The 26,250-nt window shown below is 28.8% G+C and overlaps 3 protein-coding genes across 3 annotated transcripts; 2 read left to right on the forward strand and 1 right to left on the reverse strand.

The window, feature by feature from the left end:
- Window positions 1–549: 549 nt before the first annotated feature.
- Window positions 550–3,036, reverse strand: CRK1 (cdc2-related protein kinase 1, putative; the record flags this gene model as incomplete). The annotated part of the gene is made up of 1 exon (XM_029003567.1): window positions 550–3,036. The coding sequence occupies one exon, from the start codon at window positions 3,034–3,036 to the stop codon at window positions 550–552; it is 2,487 nt and encodes an 828-aa protein (XP_028860500.1).
- A 2,380-nt stretch (window positions 3,037–5,416) lies between these two features.
- PmUG01_05035400 (conserved Plasmodium protein, unknown function) lies at window positions 5,417–7,807 on the forward strand (the record flags this gene model as incomplete). The annotated part of the gene is made up of 1 exon (XM_029003568.1): window positions 5,417–7,807. One exon carries the CDS (start codon window positions 5,417–5,419, stop codon window positions 7,805–7,807), a length of 2,391 nt encoding a protein of 796 aa, XP_028860501.1.
- Window positions 7,808–8,908: 1,101 nt separating this feature from the next.
- Window positions 8,909–25,474, forward strand: PmUG01_05035500 (conserved Plasmodium protein, unknown function; the record flags this gene model as incomplete). The annotated part of the gene is made up of 10 exons (XM_029003569.1): window positions 8,909–10,061; window positions 10,510–12,593; window positions 12,741–12,853; window positions 13,068–13,186; window positions 13,513–13,709; window positions 13,991–16,519; window positions 17,067–19,162; window positions 19,365–24,903; window positions 25,097–25,192; window positions 25,385–25,474. The coding sequence occupies 10 exons, from the start codon at window positions 8,909–8,911 to the stop codon at window positions 25,472–25,474; spliced, it is 14,016 nt and encodes a 4,671-aa protein (XP_028860502.1).
- Between the last annotated feature and the right edge of the window lie 776 nt (window positions 25,475–26,250).

The raw sequence follows: 26,250 nt of genomic DNA on the forward strand, positions 1-26,250 counted from the left end.
TTTTTAATATGTAAATTTGCTACTCTAATTATGCGAAATTTTTACTTCAAAAATGTATGTTCCTTTTTTCGGATATTCATTAAGTCAGAACTGCGCGAGAACAAATTATATGCTTATGTGAGTATACGCCCCGCGAATAACTGCGTAATTTTTTATGACCTGTTCAGGTAATAACTAAGAATGGCTCAATGTATGCCAAGTTGTACAGTTCACAATGACCTAATTTACTTCATATTAATTTAATTCATATTAATTTAATTCATTATAATTTAATTCATTATAATTTAATTCATTATAATTTACTTCACATTAATTTAATTCATTATAATTTACTTCATATTAATTTACTTCATATTAATTTACTTCATATTAATTTACTTCATATCAATTTGCTTCATATCAATTTGCTTCATATCAAGTTACTTCATATCAAGTTACTTCATATCAAGTTACTTCATATCAAGTTACTTCAAATAAATTCTCGTAAAATCTTTTCAGTTTAATTCGCTTCCATTCCATTCAGCTCAAACAGGTTTAATTTTTTTTTTTTTACGAGTGAAACTGAATGTTATTTTGGCCGATTAAATTAAAATGGTTAGTCAACTTGCTCGATCGGATGACCTTGTTCGAGTCAGGTATAATCGGCATATCCCCTATTTCCAGTGGTTTTGGAAACTCCCTAAAATATGGATGTTTTAAAGCGTCGGACGCTGATATTCTATATTTTGGATTAAAATGTAACAGCTGTTGTAATAAATCAAGTCCACTGTCTGATAAATATAAACCAGAAAATTGGTTAGCTACATTTGGAAAGTGGGAACGTATATTATTTACATTCATTTTTATTTTTTTTTTTTTAAAAAGATCTTTATTTTTCGAAATAAAAGAATATTCATAAAATTCAGGATATGTTTCTTTATCTGGTAATCCTAATAAATTTAATATTTTTAATATTTGATCAATTTCATTATCACCTATAAATAATGGTTTTTTTAATATCATTTCAGCAAAAATACATCCAACACTCCATATATCAATTTTATTCGTATAATATTTTTCACCTAATAATAATTCAGGTGCCCTATACCATAACGTTACAACATTTTTTGTAAGATTATGGCTAGCTACATGACCAAATTTTCTTGCCATACCAAAATCACAAATTTTTAAAATTCCTTTATTGCTATATAACAAATTTGTTGTTTTTAAATCTCTGTGCATAATCCAATTTGTGTGTAAATAATCAACTCCACTTAATAATTGTTTTAGTAAACATTTCAGTTCGGATATGGTAAAACTTGGTAATTTATTATCAAGTAACATTTTTAATTCATGTTCAATATATTCCATAACTAAATATATATCATTTAAATGTTTTCCAATAACAACTTCTTTGATAGATAAAATATTTTCATGTTCAAGTTGTAATAATATATTTATTTCCCTCAATGATGTTATTGCAAATCCTTCATTACGTATACTTGAAAAATTTTTTAACTGTTTTAGAGCTACAATTTTTTTCGTTTTTTTATTTTGAGCCCTGAATACTGTTCCATATGTTCCTTCACTTATTTTATTTAACCTTTTATAATTCGTTATACTTCGACATCCATTTAATATACAATCAATTTTATTTTGCTCTATGTCGCTTATGTATTCATTGGGATCATCGCACTCTTCTGTAGTATCTTCTTCACTGCTGCTATTTTCTGTGCATTTATCTTCATTTCCTGAACGTATAAATTCAACTGCACTATCATCGTTTTTATTTATGCAAGGTGTTTTCCTAACCTGCGCATTATTTACAAATTCCTTGTCACCTTGTTTAGTTTTTGTATACTCTTGTTTCTTCAATCGGTTGGATGATCTGCTTTCTTGCTGGGGTCTCCCTGAAGGGGTATTTAGTGAAGACGTAGTTTTCCGAGCCTCCTCTTGTTGATTCGTGTTTTGCTGATCCGCGTTCTGCTGATCTGTGTTTTGCTGATCCGTGTTTTGCTGATCCGCGTTTTGCTGATTCGCGTTTTGCTGATCCGCGTTTTGCTGATCCGCGTTTTGTTGATCCGCATTTTTCCGAACCACATCTTGCAGATCTGTATTATGCCGAGCTGCACTTCCTTGACATATGCTTCCTCCTTGTGATCCTCCCCTTTGTGTGTCTTTTTTCCCCCCATAATTCTTCCTATTTCTGTTCGCTTTGCACTTTTCATCCTTTTTTTTGATATTCCCTTTTGTGTGCTTCTCAAATGGTACGTTATACTCATCATATGCTGCACCCTTATCATATGCTGCACCCTTATCATATGCTGCACCCTTATCATATGCTTCACCCTTATCATATGCTGCACCCTTATCATATGCTTCACCCTTATCATATGCTGCACCCTTATCATATGCTTCACCCTTATCATATGCTGCACCCTTATCATATGCTGCACCCTTATCATATACTGCACCCTTATACTCTATTTTCCTTTTCTGTCTTTTGCTAAAATGTTCCTCATCATATGTACATTTCTCTAATCCATCATTATTTTTGTAATCTGTAGACTTCTTATCCATATAGGTATGAAGAATATGATCACTTCGTATGTTGTACGACGACTTTTTGTTACTATCATATATCCTTGTGTAATAGTCAGTACATGAAAAATAAATTTTTTCGTTTTTTCGTTTATTATAATAATCATAACGTGATTTTTCATGTGACTCCTTTTTTTCCCTCCTCCTTTTACAGTACATTGTTCTATCATACATTTCTGGAAAATTTTCAAATTTTCTTTTTTCACGATTTTTCTTCGTTTCGTTATAATATTTTTCAGATGATTTTTTCATTTCTACTTGGGTGGAATGTCTGTTCGTTATCCGATCCCTTTTATAATAGAAGTCTCTTTTGTTACCATGCCTACCATTGCTACGGATACTAGCATTACTGTTATCATCATCGTCATTGATATCGTTATCATCACGCTCTCCCCTTTTTTTTGAATCTGTTATCATCTTTTTTTCCCCTATTTGAGTTGTCAATATTTCCAACATGAAAAATGTACCCTGTTCTTCACTACCGCGGTAGTTGTTACTACCACTATCACTACTGCTACTTCTATTTCTTCTTCTACTAGTATACCCTTTATTTGGGTAAAAAGTTCACATCACATGAGCTAATGTTTTTTTGTTCTTTTCTAAATCTTGAGCCTTCTTGTCTCACAAATTATTCATTCATTGTAAATTTATTAAGTTCGGTTATTCCTAAAAAGCCATATTACTATTTTTTTTTTTTTTTTTCCTCTTTGCATTAACCTGTAAGTTCATTCAACTATTTACCGTTTTGCTGCAATGTTTATGTATGTACTAATATATTTTACAAAGAATTATATATTTTTTTTTTTTTTTTTTTTTTTTTTTTTTTTTGTCCTTACGTTTACTACTTGCTCTTTTTTTATCCTTTGTTCTTTTCAGTATATATATATGAGCAACTTCTAAATTTAAGAATTTTTTTTTTTTTTTACCAATTTTGTAAAAGGCTTTTAAATATTATATCTCTACCTCCATATTTGTACTTATTTGCTTTTGTCACTAAAAGAGGGTAGTTTTTGCATTTATATAAAGTAGTATCCTAAATGTGATATCAATTTTTATTTTTATTTTTATTTTTTTTTTTTTTTCTTTTTCTTTTTCTTTCTGCTTTCTGCTTTCTGCTTTCTGCTTTCTGCTTTTTATTTTTTATTTCTATTTTTTTTTTTCTTCTTTCCTATACGCACATATTTCATTCCTGGCGTATTTTTATCCGTATTGAGGTTGTACGGAAAAAAAAAAAAAAAAAAAAAAAAAAATTTTTTAATTTCCCTTATTCTAATTTATATTCCATAAAAATTATATAAGAAAGAAAGTACGACATAACTTTTCCTCTTATTTTAAAAACATCAATTTTCACGAGAACAAGTTGTATTTTTATATAAATAGAATATATGTGCCCTTCTTTAAAAACTACAATTAAATGTATGATGCTTTTTTCACACGGCTAATTAAATGAGTACGTTCTCAAAATGATTACTATAAAGTTAAAAATATGTTTTTCCTTTTTTTTTATCAAATGAACGTCTAAAAAGAAATTGATGAGTACGATTAATACGAAAAAAGAAAGGATAAAAAAGAACAAAGGACGTAAATTAACAAGTTCGTTTATCTCTCAGTATATGGCATTGCATTCCAGCATATGCCAGTAAAAGTCAGTATAAAGTGTGTGATATTATAATTTTCTTTTTTTGAAAAGATTGTAATTTTTTATAAAGCCTTTTTCAAAAACAACAGTATAAAATGTAGAACATTTCGCATTTATGCAAAAATTTAAATTGATAAATTCTTGCTATCTCAAAAAAAAAAAAAAAAAATATAAATAAAATTAAAAATAAAAACTAAAAGTATAAAAAGTATAAAACGTATAAAACGTATAAGAAGTCTTTATTTAAAAAAAATATAAAATAAAATGCAAATATTAAAAAAAATATAAAGCACAGAGTTAAATTTATTTTATCTCACATAGCTTTACCAGAAGGAACACCTTTCGCAAATATATGATTATAATGCATATTAATCAATGTGATAATAAAAGAGAGAAGGTAAAAAATGTGTTGAAATTTGGCACACAAATGTTCTTTTCTTGTTCACCATATGTTCATATTTTTAAAAGAAAAAAATATGTCCAAAAATATGACGCACAAAATGGTAAAAAAAATGCGTACAAAAAAGAGAGTATATAGAGGTCTGCGAAAAAATTGTACATGAAATCCCTTCTATCGTTTTCGAAAATTTCTTTTCCGTAACTTTACTTTTGTCTTAATCATTCCCTTCCCGGTGAACTAAAAACCTGTAGGCATATACTTTGAAGGATAAAAATAATATACACATTTACACGTAGTAAATATATTCATGTGCATGTTAATATATTCATATGGGTATTCATTTATGAATGTAGGCTTTATAGTGCGTGCAAAGGGAAACTGATATATGTTCATGCAAAAAGGAGCATACATAGGAAATAATAATATAACTTAATTTTTGGTGAAAGTGTAATAAATTATATAATCGCAAAGAACTTATCGTTCCTATTTATACGCTTCATACTTATTGTACTTTTTTTTTTTATTATTTTTTTTTTTTTTTTTTTTCCAACTAGCCCTTTTTAAGACTGGCTAACTTGAAAAACTTTCCCCCTACTTGATAAGAGACCTTCTTTTTATATTAAGAAAAAAAAAAAAATGCAATCTTAAAAGGGCGTGTGTCATTCTACTAATTAGTTGAACATATATTAGATTTTGAAATAGGCTTTTAGGCTTCATTGCATATTGTCTTATGCTGTTTATATATCATTGGTATTAAAAAAAAAGTACAGAAAGAAAAAAAAAAAAAAAAAGAAAAAATGAAAGCTCCTTCATTTAAACCAATATACGATGTTATAAGAATTAAGAAGAAGGAAAGAAGTCCAGATTTAGACACAGAATTATATAAAGAATTTATAAATGTAAGAAAAAAAGTACACACAGAATTGGAGAACAAAAATGTGAAGATTATTATTTATGAACATATAGATTATGAAGGAAAAGAAAACTTGAACAGTTCAGGTAACAGTAACAATAGCAGTTACTCGGGCGATGAGAGTAAAGCAAGTAAAAAAAATGAATCAAAAGGTGAAAATAAAACAGATAAAAGAGAGATGAGGAAAAATGAAGATGATAAAGGAAGAAAGGAGAAAATTGAAGAGAAACAGAAGGATAAAAAAGCAAAAGATATAAATAAAGAGAAAGACAAGGAAAAGATAAATGAAGGGGACAATGGACGAGGGATGGGACAGTATAAATCAAAGGGTGGCATAACAAATAAGTTACATTTAAAGGAAGACACAACAGAATATAACAGAAATGATGATATCCATAAAATTATAGAAAAGAAAGAAGTGAATATTATAAATTACTCAGACGTAAATATAAATGAGAACTTGGAAAAAAAAAAAAATAAATTAAATTATCATAATGACATGATTTCAGAAAAAAAATCGAAAAAGATAATAGGAACGGTTAAAATATTGTATAATTTTTATGTAAATTTATTTAATAAAATAAAAGAAGATGTCGAAAATATTAAAAACAACACAACAAATAATAACGTTGATTTATTTAAAGATATGAACTTATATACGAATTATATATCTATGTTTGATATCATAAATATTTGTGAAGATTTAAAAATTATAAAAACTTTTCTTAATTCAAAAAAGGAGTGTGAACTGATATGGATCCTTACAGTTAATTATTTCGACAAAATTAATGAAAACATTTTTGAAAGGTATAAATATAAAATTGATGTAACATACAAAGACAATAAAACGGAGCAGGGGGATGTCGGCAATTTAGACGAAGGGAAAAATAAAAGAATGGAGTTTCAAGATGAAAAAGAGCATGAACAAGGGGAGGAAAAAAGGCAAGGTGATCAAAATTTGGTGAAAAAGGAAAGTCATTCATACACACAACAAGCGGCAAGAAAACAGGATGAAGAGGCAAAAAAGAAAAAAACAAAAAAAAATGGCAATGTAAATGGAAACGAAAAGGAAAAGGGAGAAAATATTGATGGGGAAAATACACTGAAAAAGGAATTTAATCTTAATGAAAAATTAAGCAAGAAAAAGGCTACAAGAAACAGGAAAAGCAGCAATAGCAGCAATAGCAGCGACAACAATTTGGACAAACCCACTAGGAAGAAACATTACATTTACACATTAGAAGAAAACCAGAACATAAAGGAGTACATTTATGAAAAATGTTATGAAAAGAAAAATGCAATTATGTTTAGAAAAGTGAATTTTTTTATCTTTGTTTATATACTAATTTATATAATAAAAACGAGTACAAGAAAAATAAAAGCTATTAGTGACGACATCAAAAAAGTCAGAAGTTTTTTTTTTTTCTTAAATTTATATGAAAAAAAAAAAACGATAGAAACTTTGAAAAATATATACAAAGATAAGTACTTAAACTTTTATCAAAATTTTAAAGGAAGTAGTGATATAGAAGAGCATCGAAAAAGGAAAATATTTCGCCACAAATTCTCTTTTTATAATATTAATAAAATTTTAAATAATAAAGATGACTTGGTCAGGCTAAAAAATACAGGAAATAAGAAAAATGATAATTCATGCTTTTCATATAATAGTGAAGTAAAAAATATATATGATGAGAAAAATATAAATCAAAATGAAACATTAACGTTTGAAGATACATCAATTGAACAAGTTCCTACGAAAGAGCATAGTGAAGAAGTGCACAACAAAAGAGACGACTTGTGTAACTATCAAGTTACTAATTTTATCGAAATGTCGGATCTAGCTAACGAATTTAATATTGTGAACAAATCAGGGGATGAAAATAAAAAGGAAAAAGTTCTTTTAAATCAATATATATTTGATTATATTTTTAAAAATTATTGTTATAAAAAGAAATATTGGGGATTAAGAGAAGGTACTTACATAGATTTTATTATAATAAAAAATGAAAATAAAAAATATAAAATAGACATATATAATCATAGTAAATACAACATACATGTTGATGTTAATATTGACAATGATTTACCTGTACAAGCAATATTTAAGGATAAATTATTTTGCATTAGCTCAAAGTATACCATTTATTTACAAATAGATAAAACAGAAATTGGAGAAAAATTAGGATTTATAAATGTCACGATGAAGTATAAAAATATAAGTAAAGAAGATGATGTTATAAGGATTCCTATATATATTTTTATTAATCAGTGATTTATGAATTTCAAAAGTGCTTACATGTATAAGGATGTTAAGCATTCATGTATATATATATATATATTCCCTAGATATGATTTAGCAAAATTGCCTTTTCCCTATTTTTGCTTATGTGTACATGTATTGTTTTTTAATTGCAGCTTTTCCTCTTCCTTGTGCTCCCATTGTGAATCTCGTGGAAACACGTTAGTGTGTACAAGTATGTATATAAAGGATATCATATCTATGAATATATACCAATATATATATATATATAATATATACATATATATACATATATGTATATTTCTTTTTTTTGTATGCATAGATATATAAGTACGAGTAGACCCACATTTTGTGTACAACTTAAGTGCCATGTTTTAAAATTACTTCTCTTGTAATACACGAAAAAATTTCATTCTGTCATGTTTTATTTTAATGTTATTATTTACTATTTATCATTTATTTTAATTTTTAATTTTTTTTCATTTTTCGTTTCTTATTTTTTTTCATTTTTCGTTTCTTATTTTTTTTCATTTTTCGTTTCTTATTTTTTTTCATTTTTCGTTTCTTATTTTTTTTCATTTTTCACTTATTTTTTTTCATGTTTCATTTTTTATTTTTTATTTTTCATTTTTCACTTATTTTTTTTTTTCATTTTTTTTTTTTTTTTTTTTTTGAATGCACACATAAAAATGAAAAACTTACTAACGCAAACATAGCGCTGCTTAAAAAAAAAAAAAAATTACTGCTAAAAAGAGATATCACGAATAGGGCATGAGAATGATAAATTAGACAGTAATAAAAATTACTACTCAACGTTAAAAAGCAGTGTAAAAGAACGCTAATGCTTAAGTATATATGCACATATATGTATAATGTACTGTGCATATACGCAAGTGTATCTATAATATTACATATATACGTGTATATGTGCTATATATCACATATAATTACGTTCATTATGTACCCAATGTAAAATTACTTGTACTTGATTTACACACGTTTGTAAAGTAAAAAAAAAAAAAAATATATATATAACTCATAGAGAAAACCAAAGAAGAGAAAATAATTGTAGAAAAAGGAATAAAAAAGAGTGAATCTGAATGTGGAAGTATAATGAACGAAGAAGTAACGAATAAGTTTGATCTTATAGATGTAGAACCGAAATCTCTCGAATTTTTTTATGACTGTGCAGAAAATGTAGATGTTTTTGTTAAAAATAAGAATAATATAATAGAAAAAAAGGTCTTGACAATAAAAAATATATGTACAAAAACGCAGAACATTAAAATATTTGAGTCAGATTCAATATATTTAAAAATAAAAGGGCTAAAAAAAAAAAAGTTAGCTCCAGGAACTAGTGAAAAAATATTAGTACAATTCTCTTTTTGCAATTTTGATACAAAAAAATGTAAATACTATAGTGGCAATAGCAATAGTAATAGTGGTGATAATAATGGTAATAGTAAAAGTAATAATAATAACAAAACGGGGTTGTTACGTAAACTGAACAATATAGAGTGCACAGTATATGTGAAAGTACAGAGCGAATATTCGACATTGCATATACCCATTTACATTAAAAAGAAGATTCCTTTATTCGTTTTTAATAACATAATAAACTTTGGAGTATGTAAAAATAATATGACTTACCATTTTTCTCTTCAAGTAAGGAATGAAGGGACTAAAAAAGGGACCTTCACTATATGTAAGGAAAATTTTATAGAAGAAGGAAATGAACAAAGTAGGAACAACGAAATTGATGGTGGTAAACATGCATTAGTTCGCTTCAACGGTAATATAGAAACGAAAGAGAAGGAAGACAAAATAATCAAAAAAGAAATGAGCGAAAAAAAAAATAATCTTATCATCGATTTTGACAAAACATCTATTGACCTGGATATAAATCAAAGTGAAATAATAAATATCAAAATAATAAATACAAAAGAAGAAAAAATTCAGCGTACGTATAAAGTCTTAACACAAGAACATAGTTACTTCTGTGAGAAACCGAAAAACATAATAATAATTGCAATTTTTGTAAACAGTCAGACTTCCTTTATTTTTGACAATGTAAAAACTAATCAAATAAACCTTAATTATATGTATTATGGAAATAACAGAAAATTTCAAGGCCGACTAAAAAATGAAAATAATTACCCCATATTTTGCAAGTATGAAATATGTAAAGTGAATGTATTCTATTCTATACAGAATTTTCAAAAGTACGCTGATGACAACAACTTAGATGTAGGGCTGCTCATGCACGGTTACGCCAAAATTAAGAAAAAAAAAGAGGCAGGCACAAATGAACATGCGAATTAGTGTATGCAAGGGTACAAGCACATATGCCCATATATGCAAACATATACACGCATATATACCCACACCCATACACGCGAATACACACAATGACACAATAGTTATTGAAAATTCATTTCACTCCCTTATGGGTGGTCATCTTTAGGCGTACAATGCAGTATTTGCTCACCCTCTCGATTGCCTTTTTTCATACCCTTTTTGTGCAATCTTATTTGATGTTCTGTAATTTACTCTTTTTTATCTACATCATTTTTTAGTTACTCAAGGCAAGTTTTGCATATATATATGTATACACCCCAAGTTGTGCAAATGTATATTCTTACACGCACATTAGACTCCCTTTATAACTCACATGTTCGTTTTCCCTTTTGGTTTGTATCTCTTGCCCTTCACAGATTTAAACGATAAAGCAGAAAATGAATTAAGTGAAGAAGAAAAAAGAGAAAAAGAAAAGTTGTTTACTATTGCAAAAAAGAGGTTAAAGGCTGAGGATAACATAACTGTTAAGTTAGATAAAGAAGAAGGTTATCCTGTTCAAAAATTAGGATATCATGAAATTTTATTTGAGCTCCAATCGAAATGTGATATTAATTTTTTAGAAAAAATAAACAGAAATACTTCGTATTTGCTCAACTTTCCTGCTGTTTTGGAGTTAAATCTACATATTAGGAAAGTTGATGAGGATAAAAAAAAGGGAAATGATGATACTCCAAATAGGGATGGATATACAGATATGCATAGCAGCACAAATAGGGGCGATGAAGAAATAAAACTGTTCTTCATCTTCTGCTTAACATTTCCTTGTTTCGCCTCAAGTAGTTATTTTCTAAATTACGAAACAGTTACGTTAAATGAAGGAAAGACATTAATAATAGAATTAATGAATAAGAATAAGTTTTTAAAAATAAATTATTGCATTTCTAAAATTCCTTATCTAACATTGAATAAGAAAGAAGGTTGTATCGTCCCTCTAGGGAAAGACATTATATCGCTTAAATTAAAATGTGATACCATTAAAAATATTGATGAATATATGTACATATTTTTTTGTAATAATTTATATTTCTTTGTTCTTTTAATATATGCACAGGTTAAGTCTGTATTTGCATCAAGACATGTGTCTTCAACAATTTTGATAAACAAGAAAAGGACAAATTACAATGGGGATGTTGTTGATAGTAAATTTTCATCTTCATCTACCAAAAAAAAAAATGACGAAATATATGAACAAATCATAAAAAATTTGGAATTAGAAAGAGTAGACAGAAACTTATATTTAGAAGATGGGAAACTCGATAAGTATAAATATAATGAGAGTTTCATGAACTTTTTAAAAGATAACAAATCAAAATATAACGATATATTAAAATATATGTATAAAAAACGAAAAAAGAGGGGAAAAATAAACAACAATAATAATAACGATAACAATAACGATAACAATAACGATAACAATAACGATAATAATAACGATAACAATAACGATGACAAAGTAGTGCATGATAAAGATTATAAGCGGGAAAAAAGAGCAGAAGAAAGAATTAACAAGATAGTGAAAGATCTAAATATATATCTTAATGACACTGGAATGGGTAGAATGGATGAAAAGAGCAAAATGAGCAAGACGAATAGAACTTACAAAACGGGTAAAGCTTGCAAGATTAGTAGCACATGCATTCAACATGCGGTGTATGAGGAGAGGAGAAAAAAATATATGAACATGAAAAAGAAAATTTTTAAAGAAAAGGATATAGAAGAAATGAGTAAAAAGGATGCGGATTTGTTTTTTCACGAGATCTTAGAGCAACATCAACTTAATAATGTTAATTTTCCAAAAATAATTCATTTTGATAACGTTCTGTTAAATAATAATTACCAAAAACAGTTTGTAATAACCAACAGTAATAAAGATTGCAGTGTAAAAATAAATTTCATACATAGTGATAACATAGAGCTAAATAAGGACATTTTAATTTTGAGCAAAAATTCGGACAAGCATGTAAATATAAACTTCAAGTTATTATCTCATACTAATTTAATAAATAGATACAGAAATTATCAAAATGATTCTATATTTAAGCAATCTAGTGAAATTTTTAATGAGCAGTTAAATGAAAAAACCTCACCTCAAAATGAAGAGATAAAGTGTGTGCTAAATGAAAAAGGGAATAATTCTACCTATGATGAATCAAATAAAATTTTCAGCAATTCTATAAACGACTTTTTCCTTGAACAGACATACAAAGAAATGATACAGCTAAAAATTAATAATGCGTATACAGAATTCATCATAATTAAAGCGAATTTAGTATATTTAAACGTTTTACTTGTTAGCGATGTTTTATATTTTCGTTTTCAAGGTACAGATCTTGGGATGATTCAGGAAAATAAACTAGTCATGTACAACCCCTTCAATACCCCTATTTGCGTAAGAACTACTTGCAACGAGCAGCTTTTTAAAGTGGATGCCGAATTTACCGTAAAACTACAAAAAAAAAAAAAAAAAAAAAAATTAAGCAGAAAGACGAACGCTTCTCCAAAATTAGATATGTACCAATACCAACGGATGATAAACATTCCTCGTGCATGGGTATTCTTCACTCCTATGTATATGTTTACTTTTTAGATACCCCGTAATGCTTATAAAACTGTGCCTGTTAAATTTATTGCACCCCAAAATGCCAGTAATGTGGAAGAGTTTATTCAAATCTACTTGGACGGCAGTAGGCTATACAAAAGGTTACACTCATTTTTGCCTTCGTATACATACAAGCGCATGCGGTATATACATACCCACAAATAGGCATACACACATATATATGTATATATATACACAAATGTATATATGTGTATATGTACTCCCCGGCACGTTAACGTGAGCTTACGTGTCTTCCTCTCCCCCCTTTCTGCTGCTCAAAACACACACCCACTTATGTAATCTCTCTCCTTACAGTGTGAAATGCGAATGTTTTGTAAATAAGGTATTTTATAAAGTAAACACAACAGAGATTAATTTCGAGCACATACTTTTAAATAAAAATTATGAAAAGGATTTTTACTTAACCAACACAAGTAAGGGAGGATTGTATAAGACGCATTTTGTTACTATTATAATATATTCCTCTTTTAAAAAATATGCTAACAAATTTATTGTATATGTGGTAAATCATTTATACATCTACATTATTACTACAATATATTAGATAAGCTCACAGTGAAGTAGCAGCTCCCCTGCGTTTTGCATTGCAGCATAGGGCATATCGGTGAAAAAGGAGTTTTTATAATTCAAACTCGTTGTACCGTGAGCCCGTAGGCCTATTCTCTCTGTTTATCATGTTTATTTATTCGCTTGTAACCTTACTCTTTCATCCAATTATGCACTTTGCCCCCTTCTTAAGGTGACTCTCTTCTCTCCTTCGAGTGCGTCTACAAGCCCGATTGCGTTAGTATAATTTCAAAATACAATTTTGTTAATAAAAATGAAAAATCGAAAATTACTGTGTGCATAAATCTGAAGGAGAGTGAAAAAATTAAAGATAAAATTATTTTCCGCATAAGAGGCTCGGAGAACTTGGTTATTCCTATAACGGCAAAGGTTAGTAAAACTGTAGGCACTTCAAATAGGATTTACACGTTTTCATTTATGAAAATGAATTTATGCATGTGTTTTTTACTCTCTCATTTGTAATTTGAGTAAAGGAGAAAGAATAATTTGTTCTGTCTAATAAAATGTGCGTCCACGTGTGTGTGCATGCATTGTTATGTATTCCTCTTGTATCACCATTTTTTTCTCTTCACTTCATGCATTGTACATTTTCCTTTTCAATTCTTTCCCTTTTCCTGTTCACTCCTACTTTACGATGCCCCGACATTCAGCCTTCCCCATCCAACGTGCTCCTCTGCAACAACGTACAAGTGGCACAAGAAAGTAATGAAATAAAAAATTATGAAATAAATATTCTAAACAAAGGTTTGTGTGAGGAAAGCATAATTTTAGATCTAAGTGAGCTATCCTTTTTAAATATCTACACAAATAACAAAGGACAAAAAAAATTAATGATGTCAAATAATAAGGAATATAAAAATGCGGATGAGATGATAGATAGCCAAATGATTTTAAGTAAAATTTCAAAATTAGAACACGAAGATATACTAACAGATGAATGTACCAAGTATTACTATAATCAGTTTATAAAACTTTATAATTTTATAAGTACGTATTATAAGCATAAAGGCGAAATAAGGTTTAGCGAAAAAGGGGAAAAGGGCGTACCCCTTCCCAAAATGTATAGAATTAATATTCCTCCAAAAAGTTTTGCTTCCTTGTATTTTCAGTGCTATTATAACAAGTGCCTAAAAAAAGAAATCGCATTTAATGGTTTATTAAGATATAATGGTAAAAATGATAACAGTAATAATGATAATAGTAACAATGGTAATAGTTATCATACCGCGTATGGAATGAAAGAAGAGGAAGTAAAAATAGAAATTAGGGCCAGCTGCTTAGAAGTAGAACCCTATTTTCTCTACTTTGAAGATATGCTTCCCTCTAGTTCAGATAAAGCATTAATAACCTACTTTACAAAGGAAAAAACGAAAATTCTAAAAATTAGAAATGCGTCCAGTCAGGTGGTTCGGTGGGAAATAGATATATGCAATGAAAAGGAAAAACAAAATTATTTGATCGGAATAAGAGGTGGAGATTGCAGGGAGAGAGTTGAAAAGGGAACGGTTCACTCCACTCTAGAAGAAGAGGCACAAAAGAAGGGGAGAAAAGATATCCCCAAGAAGGGAAGAAGCGAATGGGGACATATGGGACAGAATGGAGAAAAGACCGTACAGGCTCTAAAAGTAGAAAGGGGCACAGAAAGCAAAGTGGGAAAAAGAAACGAAAGAGGAGAAATAGGAGAGAAAGGAGGCGTAGGAGACACAGGCTATATATTTGATAAAGAAAAGACAGACAATACAGGCAAACAGAACTACTGGCAGAAATATGAAATAGAGCTGGGAAAAAAGGAAGGAACACTGGAACCAAAAGGGGAAGTAGAGATACAAGTGAAATTAAAAAATTTTACACAAAGTGGACGATACGTAGATATATTGTCAATATCGTACGATCCTGTGGAGGATCATATAGAAAGGAGTAGTAATGAAAAAGAAGGAGGCTCAAAAGAGATAATAATATCGAACTATAAAATGGAATTGAAAAAAATAAATTATTGTATTTTTATGCTTCTAAGTTGTAAAATACCGAGATTGCTCTTCGATGTAACGTATATTAATATCATACATAACAAATTAAATGAATACATTACTTTCCCTTTTCATATATACAACAGTGGTTATAATTATGTCCGAGTTAATTACTACCTTAATAATTTATACGAAGAATATTTCTCCATATCATTAAATTTTACGAACGGAAATGAAATAAATGAAAAAATAAAAAAAGTAGATGTATGTTTAAAATGTATGGCTATCCGAAATTTGAAATTTAAGACATATATCATTATAACTGTGTTAGATCATGACCAGTATGTCATTCCGTTATTTGTAAATATTGATGAAAACATTGATTATCTTTTTGATAAATTGGATCAAGAAAATGAACATCTACATGTGAACCATTCTCCTTCGATGCCTGCTTTGCACAATATGCATATTCAGTGTGGAAAGAAAAATTTATCAGAGTTAGAGAAAATAAAGGATAACCCGATCGGTTATAGGAATAACGATCAAGGTATTGAGGATAGGGATGATGGATATGGGGATACACAACACAACATCAACCACTGCAGCACTTACAGAGATGACCGAGATAAGCAGAGTGCTAAAGATATGTCCCATACCAGGAGGAGTAACAAAGAGAAAACAAATGGAGGCGAATGCGTATACAATTCCGAATATGAATCTACCAGTTGTACATGCAGCAGTGTTTGTTGTGATGATAACATGCTTAGATGTAATTGCCAAGAGAGAAACAGTAAATTTCTGTCTTTTTACAGCAAAAATGCGGGCCAAAGGGACATAAGAAAAAGCGTATGTATATACAAAGAATTAAAAATAAAACATATAACAAATGTATATTATAATAAAGAAAAATATTTATTAAACATAAGTGAAATAACTAAGGATTATGTTTTTATATTTCTTCAAAATATTTTACTAAGTAAATACTATGCTCCAAGTGTTATAGAAAATACAAACGATCTATTCCTATTTTTTATTAATTTATTGTATGAGCTTTTCTTACTATACCCAAATAAAAATATACAAAATATAGTTAATATAATAAATGACGTAAAATCTTATAAAAATATATCAATGCAAGACTTGGAAAAAAATAATTTTCTCCAGGAAAAATTCCTAAAAAATATGAAAGCTCTTTTGAAATACTTAGAGGAGGTGAGCATTATTTTTTCCCTCCTTCATTTTGCTTTTCTTTCGCTGATATTGTTATTACTATTATTACTATTGTTACTATTATTACTATTATTACTATTATTACTATTATTACTATTATTACTATTATTACTATTATTACTATTACTATTACTACTATTACTATTATTATTGTTATTATAATTGTTTTGCTTTACTACTTCCGTGTGTGCGTGCGTGTACATAAAACTGAGGCGTGCTCTCGTTACTCTTGACCCGTCTACGCTACACTTGTTAACTAAAGGAAAATCCAAGTTTCATCCTTTTTTTTCTTCTCCTCTTAACGTTTTGCATGTTTTCATGTGTTTTAATATTTACACCTCTTTGTGGAGGAGCACCTAAACAGGTGTACCAGCTTATGCTCATGCGCATTTACATATGTGTGTTTGTGCGATTGTGATGGTGTGTGTACATTTACGTACAGCCATGATGCTATAAGCGTGTCCATGCTTACAATCAGCTTATATCACCACACCGCTAACATTCATCTTCGTTTTTTCCCTCTACACAGGAAAACTTACTAGTGTATCATATAATTTATGAAAACCTATTACCTCTAGATTTGTATCTTTGGTACATCTTCGACAAAGTACCTGACTACTTTTACCTAAAAAAGGGCAAAGGAGGAGAAGAAGAAATTAATAAAAGAAAATGTATACAAATTGAAGATGTAGAAAATTTTTTAACAAATGGAAATAATAAAATATTTTATTTAGATAGAATTTTTAAAACTCATTTAAAGTTATTCAGTTACTCATGGATTACTATATTGTTCGAACTTTTAAATAAAAAATTATTTAGCTGTGTCAATGTAACCTCTTTGAATAAATTAAGAGGAATAAAAGTGTGTAACATAGAAAATAAACTCAATGAAAACATAAAAATTTATAAAATAAACTATCTAATTGTTTTAAATAAACAAGACAAAGAGCCAAACAAACATACCATTTTTCTAAGTGAGAAAAGAAAAACATCAAAGAGAAAAGAAAATAGTAGTTCAACAAATATTACTCCAAAGGATAACAACCCTTACGAAGATAAATCTGCTAAAGTTAGCAGTGTAATCAATATGGGGAAAAATAAAAATAATTACTTATCCAATTTTTATATGAAAAATGGTAGACCCACACATCATAATAGTATTATAAAGAAAAAAAAAATGAATAATGGTAAAAATACCTACACGATAAATTATTTTAATTTTTATGAAAATAATTTTATCGATTTAAAAACAGTTGTAAATAAAATTAATAATTTCACTCATTGTGAGGAATTCGAACAGGGGGTGGAAAAGGAGCGAGATATATCTTTAGAAAAGCATGAACAAATTATAAATAGAGATGATAAGGAAACTACACAGAGAAATATTCGAAACAAAACATATTCCAAAGGGGAGGAACAGGAAAAGGAAGAGAAAGACAATGTACAATTTAAAAGAGATACAGTGGTAAAGGAACAAAAACCATGCTTTCACTATTTTAAGAGTGCTGAATACATACTATTTGAATGGTTGTATTTTCATTATAATAATATAAATTTTGCAAATGTAGAATATAAAAGGTATTTATTTAAAGAGGATAATGAGAAAATAAAAAAACAACAACAAAAACAAAATGATTTAATTTTTCCTAATGTACCAATGAATAAAAGCAAAGAGGAGGAAGAGACTTCTTCAAAATGTATGGAGAATAATGATGTGCCACTCATATTAAATAGGTCCAACTTTTATGTTGAAAAAAAAAAAAAAAAAATTATGGAAAAAAAAGATAAAATAACAAGTATATGCGATTTAAAAGATTTAGTAATAATCATATATACTATAATTTCTCACATTCCGTATTATTTGTTTTTTAAAAATAAAATAAAAACAAAATGTATATCTAAAAAGGATTACATATATAACATAGACATTTTGTTAATAATTCTGCATGAAATGAAATTAGATAAATTAATAAGTAGACAAGTATTGATTGAGTTTAATTATATTCACATATTTTTGTTCTTGGCTTCTATGTATTTTATATTACCAAGCTATTTGCCTAGTTACTACTTAGTTGTGGATGATTTCGCCTCCTACACAAATTGCGTTGGTCTTATAAAGGAAGAAATGATAAGCAATAACAAAAATAAAAAGAAAAATACTTGTAATCAAAACGAAAATGAAAAGGCAGGTATTATTAAACTTAATCTGACTACACCTGAGGAGCGTGTTATAACCATCTACAATTTAAATAATTACAAGTGTAAATATAATGTATTTTTAATAGGTTGTAACAAGTACCAAATTGACAGAGATCATATAGTTATTGATCCACTTAAATCAGAAGAAATAAAATTGAAAATAGACAAAAATTATGACCAAACTATTTGTAAGTATAATAATAACACTAGCATTCAATTTTCAACCTTTAAAAATAGGAGAAAAAAAAAGGAAACTATCGATGAAACTACAACATATTTTGACGAAAGTTATTCCTTTTCATCGTGTTCATCGGATGATTGTAAATGCAATTCTGATGAAGCTGAAAAGATTAGTGTAAGTAACAATGGTGATGATTCCTTGACCCCAAATGAAAATTACGCTATATTAGTCTTGAGGGCCGAAAAGTAAGCATCATTTTTTTTTTTTTTTTTTTTTTTTTCTCCTATTTTGTGTGTGTATGCGAGTTTTCTGCTAATAACAACGTTTATTTGACGTCACAACGTTGGAATTTTCATGCATCGCTCTTGCTATTTTGTTCTTTTTCTTTTTCTTTTTTTGTTTACTTCCTATTACGCATCCTATCATTTCGTTTCTTCCCCCTTTCAGCAACTACTTCCCTGACGATAATGATGATGAAAAGTGCATTTGCATTAAACTTATCGAAAAAGACACACATGAAAAGTCAGATCTCCAGGCAAGTAATTTAAAGAAGGAAAAAAATGAGTGGAATGATTTAAATATTAATGTAAAGAATTCCGAAACGAGGAATAATAATATCAGTAAGGTGCACCTTTCGAATTCCTCTCAATTAAATGTAATGCTTAATAATAGCGAAGTAAAATGTTTGAACTTGAGAGGTAAGGTATATGAAAATAAATGCTTGGAAATAAATTTGATAAACAACACAGGACGAAACGTAGAAATAAATTCGAATATTTATCACTTATATTTAAAGGATTTAAAAAAAGAGGAAAAGAAAAAGAAAATTTTTGAAATAGATATAATAAATAATTTAAACATAAGTAATGACCAAATATATAAAGTGTGTGATGTATGTACAATAATTAACAGCAATTTAAGGAATCATTTGAATAGAAAGGAAAACTATTTTAGCTGTTTTTATGTAGATAATACAATACCTATTATTATTAGTAGAGAAAATGAAAAGAAGAAAAAAAAAATACAATTACACTTTTTCCCTTTTATGGAAGGTTATTATTTTTGTTTCATCCTATTTTATGTTAAGGATGTAAAAACGAAATATTTGATATCAATGTGCAAGGTCAATTGTTTCTTTTACATAAATAATATAAAAGAGGAAGAAATAATTAAAATGAATTCTCAATTGTATGATTTTTCGTTCAATATAAAATTAAATCCAATCAATAAAGAATTTTTGAAATGTGTAAAATACATTTTGTGCAATTTGAATAAAATGGACGAGAAATTCTTTTTAATCTATTTGAAAAGTTATCTACAAAATGTAAGCAAAAACAGGAGTAGTTTTTATATTACATGTGACAGGAAGGATAAAATGATAATAAAAAAAAATTTTGTATCCTTTGAAAATTTTGATTATAATAATTATATAAGTCATATTAATACTCCAAATTTAGACATAGACAGATTATATGATATAATAAAAGAGGGAATCAATTATTTATGTGAACTGAGCATAAAAGAGGAGAGCAACGGTGTTTTCGAGTATAACTGCGTTCTTCTAATGAGGAAAGGAGAAGCAGAGAAGCAGAATAAGAAGTCGCATAAACATACTCAGCAGAAAGAAGGTCTAAAAACAGAAAAAGACGCAGACTGCAATATGCTTAGCTACGAACAGATTGGACATTCCCATTTAAGGGAACAAATCGGCAATCATGAAATTTGTTACAAGTTGTATAAAATTATAGCAAATGTAAATAATAAGAAAAATAATAATATAAACTCTATTATAACATTTAACACGAACGCATATTTAGAAACTAAGAAAACTATATCAATATACAATTACACGAATAGCACTATAACGTATAAGTGTACATACTCCGACACAGTAGATCATAATAACAATAAAATAAATTATAAAATTTTTAGCAGTAATGAATATGTAGAGATACCTAAAGATGTAGAAACGTTTAATTTTGAAGTAACTTGTTATTCTATTGTAGAAGTGTCTTGTTCATGTTTTATTATCTTTACTAACATAAAAGATGAAGAAGATCAAATAAAAATTAAGCTTCAAGCCAATATTAAAAAACCTTACCCAAAAGAAACAATTCATATAAAACTATTAAACAGAATGAAAAAAACAGTACAAATTGAATTATATAACGAACTGCAGTTTCATTGTGAATTCAAAATTTATTCTGATTTGTTCATTTTATTCGGTGATAAAACTATAGAAATGCTACCCAAACAGAGAAAAGTGTATACCTTCTGTGTGAGAAGTGCTCACATAGGTGAGTTCGTGGGGTGCCTCATATTTAAGTTTTACCGGTTGATAGGTGCTGAAAGGGGTGACCTTCACAGAAGTAACGTTATCGTTAGTAACATCAGCAACGTTAGCAGTGAAAGCAGAAGCAACGTTAGCGGTGAAAGCAGAAGCAACGTTAGCGGTGATGATACAAGAGAGCATCTTTTTTATTATTTTTTCTGGTACAAATTGAACATCACCATTGAACTGAACAAGCCAATAAAAATACTGTTTCTTGAAACATCCGTGGGAGACAAAGTAAATAAAGAAATTGTTTTGAAAAATAATGGAAATGAAAGCGAGGACTACTTCTTACTAACATACATGAATGAATATATAGAAAAGAAGCAAGTTAAGATACAAAAAAATGGCACGTACGTCCATAATATTAAATACATGCCAAAAATACCAAATTATTTTCATAATATAAAAGAGGCTTCAGACAACTTCAAGTTAAGCACTAAAAGAAATAAATCTTTTCATTATTGTTCGGTTGATCAGTTAGATAAAGAAGTGGAAGGGACTAACCCTCTTCAAAGTGGTTATAATGATTTTCCAAGTGGTAAAAACAGAGATTGCACATATAAAGGAGGCAAGGAAATGGACCTTGCAAAGGAATTGCACAAATTTTATTTTCCGCCAAATGAGGAGAAGGAGGAAGAAAAGAAAGAGGTCGAGGCGAAATGGGAGGAAGAAAAAAGGGAAGAAGTGAATGACGACGAAGATGAAGCAAAATCCCAGGGAGAAGACGAGGGGAAGGGCCAAAACAGCCACTTAGCTGAGGAAGATAAAAAAGAAACAGCTAAAAAATGTGAAATTAGAAATAGAAGTAGAAGTAGAAGTAGAAACAGAAGTAGAAATAGAAATAGAAGTAGAAGTAGAAGTAGAAATAGAAGTAGAAATAGAAGTAGAAGTAGAAATAGAAGTAGAAGTAGAAATAGAAGTAGAAGCAGAAGTAGAAGTAGAAGTAGAAATAGAAGTAGAAGTAGAAATAGCAGTAGAAGTAGAAGCACAAGTACAAGTATAAATGTACTCAGAGGTGTACGTAGCAGTAGTGGAAAAGACCCTCAGAGGAAAAGCCCCTCACGAGATCATAGTAGAAGGAAAAATAAAAGTGACATGTTAAGGAAAAAATGTAAAAAAAACGTTGAGAGAGATAATAAAAAAATATTTGAAGAGTTAATTAATTATTGCAAAAGATATATAAATACAAATATTAATTATAAGAATCAGAATATTGGATTTTTTTTCATATATAACAAGAACGAGGGTATAAACTATTACATTTTGATATTACTAGCAAAAATGAGGAGGGAATTAGTTATAGATAATTTCTCTGCATGCTTAACCAAATATTGTCTACTTAATCTCCACATTAATTTTAATAATGAAAATAAAAGATACGTAAAAGATTTAAATACGAATAAAGGTACATGCTATTCTGATAATTACAGCTACGAAATTGTGGAGTGTGTAAATAAAAATGGTGGATGGGAGGCAGAATCAGAATTAGCAGGAAAATGCAAAGACACACAACCAGACGTTTCAGTTAATAAACATGTTAATAGGGGAAAAATTTATGGGGACACTTATGATAGTACCATTAGTCGTAATAACCAAATAAATATTGATGATCATAAATATGATAATGCTAATGTGGAAGAAATCATAAATTCTCAAATTAAATGCATTTATTTAAGTAACAAAACGAATTATAGTATTTTTAAACATACAGATAAAAATAATGTCATTATAAAATATAAGCCAACTGTAAAAACATCACAAGAATGTTATGCCATAATAAGAAGCAATTTATACGGTGATTTTATTTACCTAATTAAAGGTATGTATACAGTTAAGAGAAAAATAAAAGAGAAAATAGTAATGTATAACTGTTGTTGTTTATACCACTTTAATATAAATTTATTTAACCCACTGAATTGTAGTATATATGTAAAATGTAGATTCAAAAGAGAGAAAAGTAAAAATGATGAGCTTTATGACAACTTTTATTTGGATAACAATAAAGTGGGAAGGAAAGCAGAAAGGGAAGAATGCTGCTTTTCCTCCATGGAACACGAGAAAATATTATTAAATAAAGAAAGGAGTTACTTTAAAATTTTAAGTAATGAACATTTTAAAATAAAAAAGAGAACACATTTTTCTATGCTCATATCATACTTTTGTAAAGAGGCACTATCAAAACATACGTTAATAGTAACGTTAAAGCCTTTTGGCACGGATAAGGCCAGTGATGGGACCCTTCCACCAATCATATATAAATATGATATCACTTTTAATAATGTGGTAAGGCAGGGTATCGAAGCGTATTCGTTGACTGGTTCCGGTGCACAAAGTACGGATGAACTCACTGCTAGGGGGGATAGCAGCAGTGGAAGTAGCGGTAGAAGTAGAAGCGGCGATGGAAGTAGCGATCGAAGCAGCAGTAGTAGCCCTAGTCGTCGCAACAGACATGCTTGTGAAAGTGGTGGTACATGCGAAAAAACAAAGAGCTACTCTGTAACCAGCCAAAGTAGCAGCAATATGCTGAATGGGAGTGAACTAAGTAAAAGCGATTTATTCCAAAGAGGGTTAAAAAAAAAATATAATTCTAAAGCAAATGAGTTAGTAGAAGAACAGGAAATTTGTTTACATGCATGTGATGAAATATTAGTAGAAGATAAAGAAGAAAAGGACAAGTATGAGAGGAACATGAGCTATGTAGTAGATAGAAAGGAAGAAGTAGTTTACTGTGATGGAAAAATATTCATCGAAAGTATAAGTAAAAAGAAAACATGTTTGAAAATAAATATAGATAAAAGAAAAATTATGGAAAGAGCAGATTATAACAATATCATAAACGAGTTAGAAAACTGTAAAAAGGAAAAGAGCATATTACACAGAAATATTGAAAAAGATAAGTGCAACTATAAAATTTTTTTAATAAATTTAAAAAATGTAAGAGATGCAACAATGGATGAACAAAATAAAACAAACCTCCATATGAATAAAATCCTCTTTGATATCAGAGAGCAGTTACTAAATGATTACTTATATGTTCATATTATTGAGGATACAGCCTCCGCTTTGGTGCTTAGCTTAGAGCTCTTCGCGCATTTGCCATTCCACTGTAGTTTTTTCATAATGATTAAGAGGGTAGAACTAGGAAGTCGTGAGGTAGGAAGCGACGAAGTGGAAAGAGGCGAAATGAACAGCGAGGAAGAGGATAACTACGTGCTCGTGGAATCCCTTAAAAGTGAGAAGAGAAAGGAATTGACAACTATCGAAAAGAATTACATATTCGTCGAAATTTTTAATTATATAAATTTGTCTAAAAAATATATCAACGTTATAGTTGATGATAACTTATGCTCAGAAACAAAGTTAAATATATTTTACAACCACACAAATGATTCTTATTTTGACGCATATATCGTCAGTTACAATCAACAAAGTAATGATCCATTTGCAGATGAAATTATGAATTTTGATATAAAGCCCAAGTCTGGAATATTAAAACATAGTAGTTACAATAAATTTGTAATTACTAGGAGTAACAAAAACAACATAATAACATTTAATAGTTCATTCTTACTTCTAATTAAAACGGAAAAGCATATTTTTTCCTACATCGTCTTTGCTCGCTATACCCCTGCTAGCGATCTCCACACAGCGGTGAGTTTGGAAACCGGGCTGCGTGTGCATTGGCAAACGGATGCGCATATATATACGTACATATTAGCACTTATTCGTACATATGCATACTTGTGTATATATGCACGCATGTACAACACAAACACTATACGTATACCCATATAATTGAGTCGAAAAGTACATGTTGCACTGACAATATTTCTAACGCAAACAGTTCTCTTTGTATTTCCAGCAGGAGCAAAATAAGGTAAAGGAAATGCTCAATGAAAACAAGAAGAAGTTCAGCGCGGTATTCAACACATTCAAACAGGTAATAAGAATGTCCATATTTTGTAGTATATTACGATTATTAATGGAAAAGAAAGGGAAGTGATATAAATTGAAGTGAAGCAAATTACAGTGAATTCATGTTAAGGAAATTTTATTTTATTTTATTTTATTTATTTTTTTTTTTTAAATAATTATGTATCCATTTATATGCCCTAAAAATGTAATTATGCAGGAAAAAAAGGAGAGTAGCATATTTAACAAAAAAGGTCAGATTATAATTGAAGATATCTCTAAGTCAACAAATGAAATCCTTAACTGTTAATCTTTTGTTTTTGATTACCATGGAAAGGTTTTACTATATATGTGTATATGTATAACGTACATACTTATATCTGTAATATTTATAAAAACGTTATTATACCTTTATGTTTGCACACGTTTATGTACATACATATTGCAAAGAGTCTTCCTGCTTCCGCTTACCCCCATGTTAGGAAGTTGTCCTTCCTTTTTAATTAATTCTTTTTATGCCATTAAATTTTATTCCATTTTACGCCGTTCCATTTTTATTCCATTTTACACCATTATATTTTTTACCATTTTGTGCCATATTATTTTATTCTATGCAATTTTAATTTATACCATTTTATGCAGTTTTATTTCATTTCATCCCTTAAAACACACAATATGAACAAAAGAGTTCTACAGAATTATAATTTTATTTTTAATTACTTGTATGAAAAATAGTTTATGAAAAATAATTTTACAGTAAATGAAAATAAATTTAACGTTATGCTGTGTGCACTTAAAAGAGATCGGTAATAAGGGGAGGGAGTGATTTAAATGTAAGAGGAGTTGAACTGTCAGTATTAATGTTTACATTTCTGCTAATGCTATTGTAACACTACTGCTAATGCTATTGTAACACTACTGCTAACGCTATTGCTAACACTACTGCTAACGCTATTGCTAACACTACTGCTAACGCTATTGCTAACACTACTGCTAACGCTATTGCTAACACTACTGCTAACGCTATTGCTAACACTACTGCTAACGCTATTGCTAACACTACTGCTAACGCTATTGCTAACACTA

The sequence above is a fragment of the Plasmodium malariae genome, assembly GCF_900090045.1.
Source record: "Plasmodium malariae genome assembly, chromosome: 5".
Taxonomy (NCBI): Eukaryota; Apicomplexa; class Aconoidasida; order Haemosporida; family Plasmodiidae; genus Plasmodium; species Plasmodium malariae.